The following is a 9,250-nucleotide window of genomic DNA, read 5'->3' on the forward strand; positions in this document are numbered from 1 at the left end:
TACACATAAAGTAGTGCGGGGCAACTGCATAGCCGCAAGCTACAAAAGGATAGGATTGACAAAATAGCCAAAAATCCTATAAAATCAGTAGGACTGACAAGGAGTGTCAAAGAATCCTACTCAAAATGATTAGTCCTTATTGTGTTAGCTTCTGTTTAGTCATTTTCAAATTAAAATTAATTTTAAGTTTTAATTTTGTCAAATTTTAAGAATATCTTTTATATGGTATCTACCTGTACTATTCTTTGCCAAATCTTTCAATATATAAACAGTATCTGAAATTTTCTTTATTATTTTACATTTAACAAATCTAGGAGCTAATTTAGCTGAAAAGAACGAAGCAGCATTGGATTGCACAAAGTTGCGCCTCCAAACTATGTCTCCAACACAATAAGAAATGACTTTTCTTCCCACATTGTAGTATTTGGCATTACGTCTATATGATTTAGCCAAATTACTAACAGTTTTATCAAAAATATTACTCAAAGTAAGAAGTGCGTCCGAATAATCAGAACGACTACCAATAACTAACTCTGAAGGATCAGAGATAGAATTAAATTTATGTAGGGACCCATCGAGGAAAACTTCCCTACCAAACATAAGAAAATTAGGTGTGTATCCGGTAACTAGATTAATAGTGCCATTAATAGCTGCCTGTATATGGGGCAAATATTTAGACCAGGTTCTATGATCGTTCTCAACATAGCATGCTATACAAGTCTCAATAGTCTTATTAAAGCGTTCAACTGGGTTATTCTGAGGGGTATACAAAGTGTTATAAAATAATTTTGGAATGTTATATTCTTTAGCAAAGTGTTTAAAAGCTCTAGAGGTCATCTGAACTCCATTGTCAAGTATGCAAATCTTCGGAACGCCAAATTTCAAGAAAATTAACTTTTGTAATAAGTTAATTATTGTTCCAGTAGTTGCTTTACGCATGGGTAAGATCCAACAAAATTTAGAAAAAACATCTACCACGGTAAGTATGTAAACATAACCTGTATAAGATCTCGGCAATGGACCTACAATATCAAGAGACAACATAGTCATGGGACGATCGACCAATTTAGGGTTAGACATGAAACCTAAAGGAGCTGAAGTTGAATGTTTATATGCTTTACACTTATCACATCTATTTATATAATCTTTGACATCTTTGAACATTCTAGGCCAAAAGTAATGCATTCGCAATTTTTCTATGGTTTTATGAATACCAAAATGAACCGAATTTAAATCATCATGATTATTTCTAATAGTTTCTAAAATATTTTCTCTAGGTATTACTATTTTCCAAGCTAAATTTTGATTTAAAATAGATTTAGGCTTAACATATTTATACAAGGTATCATTTTCTACTTTATAAGTTTTAAATTTTGAAGGATGTTTCTGGCATTCTACAAAAATTTTAGAATACCATGGATCATGGATATCCTCTGGACATGATACAATTTCAGCAATTTCTATACGAGATAAAGCATCAGGGACTGTATGACTACTACCTTTTTTGTGAATAATATTAAATTTATACTGTGACAAACGAGTGGACCATCTAGCTAACCTACCAGAGGGGTTAGTTAAATTCATCAACCATTTTAAACTGGCATGATCAGTGACTACTGTAAATTCCGTACCTTCCACGTAGGGTCGAAAATGTTCAATTGATAACAAAACAGCTAAAAGTTCTCTCTCAGTGACGCTATAATTCTGTTCAGCTTTAGATAATAATTTAGAAAAGTAGGCAATAGGATGTTGTTGACCTGAGTCATCGTCTTGCATCAGAACGCTACCAATCGCATAGCCGCTGGCATCACAATGTATAGAGAAGGGTTTTTCGAAATCAGGACATTGCAAAACTGGCGCTGTCATTAAGGCGTTCTTTAAATAATCAAAAGATTGTTGTGCATCATCATTCCATACAAACTTAATCTTAGCATTTCGTTTACCGCTAGTTAATTTCGTTAAGGGAGCCACATAGTGAGAAAAATTTGGAATAAACCTTCTATAATAAGAACACATACCAATAAAACTTCTAACATTTTTAGCAGATTGGGGTTGAGGGTAATTTTTTATGATTTCCAATTTCTCTGGGTCAGTGTGTAATCCGTCTTTATCTACAATATAACCGAGATATTTCAATTTTTCCTTACAAAATTCGGATTTATTTAAGTTAATTGTGAGTCCAGAATCTTTTAATCTTTGATAAACTTTTTCTAAGAGAATTAAATGGCTTTCAAAGTCTTGGGAAACTAGGATAATATCGTCTAGGTAACAAAACAGTTTGTTATCAAACTCGGGTCCAAATAACCGATCAGAAAGTCTCTGTAACTCGGCAGGTGCATTTGTCACACCAAATGGCATCCTAACGAACTCGAATAAACCACGACCGGGGACTACAAAAGCTGTCTTTTCTCTAGAGGATTCTTCTAATAAAATCTGATAAAAAGCCTTAGAGAGATCTATAGAGCTGAGAAATTTAGCATCTCTAAGGTTCACTAGTATCCTAGATATATATGGTAAGGGATAAGAATCACGAACGGTAACTGAATTTAATTTTCTGGAATCTAAGCAAACTCTAAGACTACCATCTTTCTTAGTCACCATGACCAATGGACTACTCCATGGTGATCTAGAGGGTTGAATAATACCTTCTGCCAACATTTTATCAATTTCTACGTTCAAAGCTTTTAATTTAGCAGGACTCAATGAATAATATCGCTGCTTAATGGGTTCGCCGAAAGTTACAATTTTGTGTTGAACTAAGTCTGTTTTCCCTAAACCTTTCTGTTCATAGGAAATGTTTTTGAAAAATTGAGCAATCTTATCTAATCTAAGTTTCTCATCAGTAGATAGACTGGATGCTGGAATAATGGGTGAAATTTCAAAGGGACAATCATTTTCAATGGAGTTGATAACAGAAATCTCTTTTTTTAATTTGGACAAAATATCAAAAGTAAGCCAAAAATCAATTCCAAGGATAACATCACTAGTAAAAGAGGGGATGACCGCGAACTTACATTGTCTGATTCTTTTGGCACACCTAATGGGCAGTACCATGCAGCCAATTACCTTTTGATGTTTCCCATCAGCTGTGGCCGCAGAAAAGGACGAGGGTGTCATATCGAAACCCATTTTTTGGAATAGTAAGTGGGAATTATTTCCTAGAACACTTATTTGGGCTCCGCTGTCCATTAAACCTAAAAACTCTCGGCCTCGCACAGTAAATGCCATGTAAGGACGATTATCAGAATCTTTAAATTGTAAAAGGGAAGCTATTTCATTTATTAAGTTAAGATTATTATTATTTACACTCAAAGGGTTACTGTTACAAAAATATTCAAGATTGTCGACGGTCGTCGTGTACCTACTATTTTCCAATGAAAATTGGCCACGGCGACACCTAGTCAGTTTTTTGACCGCGTTTCCAATGTAGAAATGGCCTCTCTAGGGGGGTGACATTTTGGACAATCCTTAGTTGTTACATCCGGGTGTTTACACCGAAAGCAAAGCTTTCCAGGGTAAATCGGGCAATTTAGAAACATATGATCATTCCCATCACATTTTTTGCATGAGATTTTCTGGCTCTGAAAGACTTTATTATTAAACTTTTTGTTACTACCAGAGGGAACACTAATTTCTTTCTTGGTACTTGTAATAGAAGAAGCACTGTCCTGTAAAGGTTTTAAATTACTCTTATATGACTCAATTTCTTTGCCTAATTGAATTAGCTCATTTAATGACATAATTCCCCGCCCGATTAAATGATAGGAAAACTGGGGGAGCATATTATGCTTAGCAATATCTAGTAAGGTGGTCTCTAACAAAGGGGTTTGTAGTTTTGCAGACATATCCATCAACTCGACTATAAATTCTGACAAACTTTCGGATGGTTTCTGTTTTCTAGTCCTAATTTGATACTCCAACTGATAATTAAAATCTCTGGGGGTGAAATGGTCTAGAAATTCAAGTTTAAATTGTGGCCAATTAATTAAGTATGTTCTCTTAGCACGGAACCATTTAAGAGCGATATCTGTCAAAAGAACAGGTAAGGCATGGAAACACTGTTCATCGGTGAAACCTTTCACCGGCTTTAACTCTTCAATGCGGGTCAAAAATTCCAACGGGCAGGTTTTACCGTTGAACGTTACATTCAATTTGGAAAAATCAAAGCGCTTATTAACATAATAATTACTTATACCTTGATGTGATAAATTACTAGGGTCAATCCTAGATATAGTCGGTGTATCATGATCTAAAGTTATCATGTGGTCGGGGTCAACGGACACATTTTCAGATTTTTCATCCATTTTTGCCTATATTGTATATAACAAAAATGTATATAAGCCTCAAAACAAGCTACGCTTATTAACTACACGAGCACACTTAAATTAGCTATGCTAGGACAAACATCTTAGTATCTAGGCATACAATAAATAGGTTACACGGATACAATACACCTTAAAATATTACAAAAACACTAAGTAAGACAAGAACGACGGCAATTAAAATATTGATCCACCAAACCATGAGAATCAACACGACTAGGATCCCAAAAAAGAATCAGGTCTCTGTTCCAGGGCGACAAATGTCATATAAAAATATTTTAGTGGATCAAATCAAAAAAAGGATTTGAATTATTTTCTATTTATTTTATATTTAAAATAAATTACTATGAATAGCGTCCCTACGTTCCTTGCCTTATCTTAATTCTACAAAATATAGGTACCCTTTACATTATTAAATATTAGACCTAGGGTTATGAAAAATTTGTACTAAAATTAATAAAATATATCGTTCGCCACGCACCGGAGGATATTTTAAAGAGTTCCCTGATTAAGATTTATAAACCGACGCACTAGATCTTCGGATGCAGGCCGATTTGTGTGAAAGGACATTTCAACACCATGTTCTAATCAGGTTCCACAAACACATATTTTTGAAGCAAATCACCTCATAGTGCGATAAATAGGGAAACACAAGGGGAACACATGGGGAACACAGGGGAACACATGGGGAACACAGGGGAACAGCGCATTAGCGCTGTTATTTCATAATATCCATATTAAGGTGAAGCCTTCAAGGCCGAAATTACTGCTTTCTAGGCATTTCGCCACAAAACGTCTCATATTTCATAAAAATCCGGAGAGAGCCGAATATCACGTACGAATTTTGGAAGAAAAGTGACAAGTCATTAGTCATGTCAAATGTCTTCCATCAATTACTATAAATTTCGTTTAAAAAAAAAACAACTGTCAAAACACTGATCTATGGTCTCCTTGAAGATAATAATGGGTAGAGGTTATGTTACCGATGTAAACAAATGCCTGTCAGTGTCAAAATTCTATTGCAAAATAAAAAGGAAAACAATTATAATAAAGGTGTAACGAGACCGTCTAGGTACACGTTACATGGTGTTACTAATTTTTTTAGAATAAATTATGTAGGATAGGATAATTAAATAATAGGAAATAAGAAATTAGTAATACGTTTAGTTAGTAATATAAGATGTAAAACTAGTGTATCAGTGAATAAAGGCTATTTTATTTTTATTTATTTTATTTAAACCAAAAAAAAGCCTTAATGGTCTGCCATAAATAACATAGTTAACCAACCAGCGACCACTTCAGCCTCCTCGGCGCCCAGCGACACGACGAGCGCGACGGGCGCGCCCAGCGTCAGGGCGCTGAGGCGCGCGCTGTCCGCCCACATCACGCCCGACACCTGCCAGCAGATATACAACTGTGTCACCGCATTCTGCATCAGCGTCAACATTTTTGTTAAAAATGATGGGACTAGCATTTGACTGAATCCATATTTGACCACAATGATAGACAATGGCCAAAATCTCATTCTGAGATGAGACCCGTGCACAGTAGTGAATCGGTGATGGGTTGATGGCAATGCTTGGCTACAACCAGACCTGCTGGCAAGTGATGATGCAGCCTAAGATAGCAGGCTCGCTCAGAAGATGCCTATTCACTCTTGACTTGAAGTAACATTTTAGTCATTCGTCTCAATATTAAGAAAAGCTAGTATTGAATATCAAGCAATGACTTTGATTCCCATTCATGGAAGGTTGCCAAGATCTGGAAATAGAGATAAGATAGAGTTACCTCATAGTGCAGGAACAGCACTTTGGCGAGGGTCTCCCTGAACAGCGTGGGCGTGAACAGGGACTCCACCACCACCACCTTGCGCTCCTTGGGGTTCACCAGCACGTGTCTGATAACCATTCCTCAACATAAAAACATCTAATCAACAATGTTTTTAGAATTCTGTAAATCCAAATTAAAGGATCATTCAATCAGCCAATTTGCTAAAGATCTAGTGCCCACAAGGTGGAGTAGTGCATTGTTACATATATTGTAACTTCTATGATTTGAAAAGAGCAACTGCTGAGTTTCTTACCGGCTCTTCTTAAGTAGAATCTGTATTCCAAACCAGTGGTAGAGCCACAGATGTAGCATAAGCGACTATACTAGTTGTCTCACATGAAATAAATAAATTACGATTTAGATTTATCATGAACCTCCACAAAGTAACACTGCTTGTTTGCAGCAGTATTATCACCTGAAGTAGAGAGTGTGCAGCATATGGACCAAGTTGTCGTACAGCTCCTCTGCAGTCCGGTAGTCGTACACGCGCTTGTGTCTGCGCTCCGACGCGCACCAGTACTGCGAGGGGATGATGCAGCGCGGCGCCGCCTCGCCCGTGAACCCAAACCTACAGACGTCGAGTTCATCTATACCCACACTAATACAATCTATAATGCCATACTATATTAAGATACTTTGATAGGCGATAGGTAGATGACGTCGTGTCTGTCTGTATAGTTTTTTAAGAATAACCTATAGCTATAAACTTAACACAAAAAGTATTTCAATACGTCTTCATGACTCACCAGTGTTTAACTGTGCATTGATTTTTGCCTGTCTGTTGCCTGAATTCAAGTAACTATATAACATGGCTGTTACTTACTTCGTGTAATCCGTTCCGAGATCCAATACAACGGCTTGCTTCTCCTGAATTAATGCTATTCCTTCGTACAATGCCATTTTTTATTTAGTCTTAATTCCCCTACAACTATTAGTACATTTCTTATTAATACATTAAAATATAAAGCCTTAAATGGAATGAAAGAAACATAATCTAAGCATTCACTGCAATAAAATAGATTTTTTGTATGTATTATGTTTTATTTATTTAGTAACAAAACAACAACAAAATTGCAAAATTTACGACATTAACCCCAAAATTAAATGTCATCAGTCACTGTCAAGCACCGCTGTCAAGTATCAACTGTCATGAAAGGAATTCAAGAACCAAATTACAACAATGACCTAGGAAATAATGTTTACTCATTGAATTACAATGATGTTTTCTCCACTGAATTGACATTGGCGGAATTATTGCGGACAACAAAACCGCAGTACATAGAGCCATAGACAAGAAAAGAAGAACTGTCAATTTAATAAATGGCAATAAATGTGTTTCCCATGTGTTTCCATATTTTGTAAAATGAAGTAGTTAAAATTACGGTGTTTCTAGATTAAATTACGGTGGATTAGCTAAAAGAATACCGTGTAAATTACCGTGTCATTTTTAAAAGAAAAAAGTCACGAATTTGCTTTTTAATCAATTATTAATATTATTCTGAATCCGACTCTCCTAGCATAGCAATATCTTTTTCATAAACGGATTTATTCATATTAAAATATTTTGTTAAATCTCATTAATTTTACATTTCACTCCTTCCTAATTGCTTGAATAAGAACGAAAATAGATTGCTGAGATTTGATGCTTAAACCGAGAGCAAGAGAAATGTTGCCATTACGAAATATGCTAACGTGACTGAGATTCGTACTCGTATTACGCAGTATATATTATGAATTTTTAACGTAATTTTTGTATTTCGGTGACACGGTCAAGGTAATGGCATATTACCTTGACGGTAGATTAGGACTGAATTACGGTGCATCTACGGTAATTACCGTGTACATGGAAACACTCAATGGCATTGACCCTTTGGGTTGCGTTTCGTTACATTCCGGTGTGCTAGTATCCCTATTAATCTGTGGGTGTGCTCCGGTTGCCCTCCGGCCTCCGGTCCCGGTTTGATAGAATATTATCAATCTCGGCTTGCTCAATACAAGCTCAATACCGTCTTACGGTACGGCAACAAGGTTTCAGGGTCGACAGTCGACACTCGACACACATCTTACTGTCTAGAGCACCTGACCTAGAGCGTCTAGCTCTATGGTCTAGCTTATTTAAATCCTTTTTTTATATTTTTGACGATCAAAAAACCTTTATTACTTCCAAAGAATTTGTATGTACTACTTTTAGTTCATAGACCGTAATAAAAAACCGGCCAAGTGCGAGTCAGGCTCGCGCAATGAGGGTTCCCCCAAATGTCAGCTATAATATCTACCTACCTGTCAAATTTCATGATTCTAGGTCAAATCAAATCAAATCATATCATTTATTTGCACGACTGCAGGTACAATGCTGGTGTTACAGTGGTTTATTTACAGCTACAATCCGCCATACAGTGGGCATGCAAATTTATTTTCTTATTATCTATTATTAATAAGCAATTTTATAACTTTTTTTTAGAATTGTAATTATAATGTCAACGGGAAGTACCCTGTAGGTTTCTTGACAGACAGACAACAAAGTGATCCTATAATGGCTCCGTTTTTCCTTTTGAGGTACGGAACCCTAAAGAGGCTGAAATATGCCAATTTTGACAAAACTTGTGACAAAATTTACCGTGCCAATCATGTGCCAATAATTTTTAAATGTTTATTGCTTTTATATTCCTCTAGGCTCTAGTTATTAGTTTACGAGTTACCTACCTATGTTACCTACTTAATAATATTATATTCACTCAAAATAATGATGTAGGTACTAGCCTCCTGAATAACGCCTACAAAACACTACTATCGAAACTGAAACATCCACTTAATTAACTACTTCAAGACCGGGATACGCCCGAAATATTGTTACCTTGTAGTTTTGTAGACTGTACCTACTGCAATGCGAGTACTACAACAGTCAGCACAGTTGTCGCGTGCCCTAAGAGTGGACACGACTCGGCCTCACTTGACAGCTGTTCCAGAACCTGGCAGGTCGCAGGTGGTGGACCGCAGGCCGGGACCAGCGCCGCGCTTCCCGAGAGCTGCGACCAAGATGTCCCGGCGTCACTGCTACATGGGGTGCATGGCTAAACTAGTAGACTCCTTCTTTAATA

General features: G+C 36.5%; 1 protein-coding gene across 2 annotated transcripts in view; it reads right to left on the reverse strand.

Annotated features, from left to right (window-relative positions):
* Positions 1 to 7,284, reverse strand: part of Arp10 (Actin-related protein 10) — a 23,732-nt gene extending 16,448 nt beyond the window's left edge. The window contains exons 1-4 of one of the 2 annotated variants that reach the window (XM_034979908.2): positions 6,976 to 7,284; positions 6,568 to 6,720; positions 6,111 to 6,219; positions 5,610 to 5,718 (exon numbers count right to left, since the gene is read on the reverse strand). In XM_034979908.2, coding sequence (XP_034835799.1) covers positions 5,610 to 5,718; positions 6,111 to 6,219; positions 6,568 to 6,720; positions 6,976 to 7,052 — 448 coding nt within the window. In that variant the 5' untranslated portion in view covers positions 7,053 to 7,284. Of the gene's footprint in view, positions 1 to 5,609; positions 5,719 to 6,110; positions 6,233 to 6,567; positions 6,721 to 6,975 lie in introns of those variants that run through there. The other variant, XM_069505715.1, reaches the window with a different exon arrangement.
* Between the last annotated feature and the right edge of the window lie 1,966 nt (positions 7,285 to 9,250).

This window comes from Maniola hyperantus, chromosome 21 (assembly GCF_902806685.2).
Source record: "Maniola hyperantus chromosome 21, iAphHyp1.2, whole genome shotgun sequence".
Taxonomy (NCBI): domain Eukaryota; kingdom Metazoa; phylum Arthropoda; class Insecta; order Lepidoptera; family Nymphalidae; genus Maniola; species Maniola hyperantus.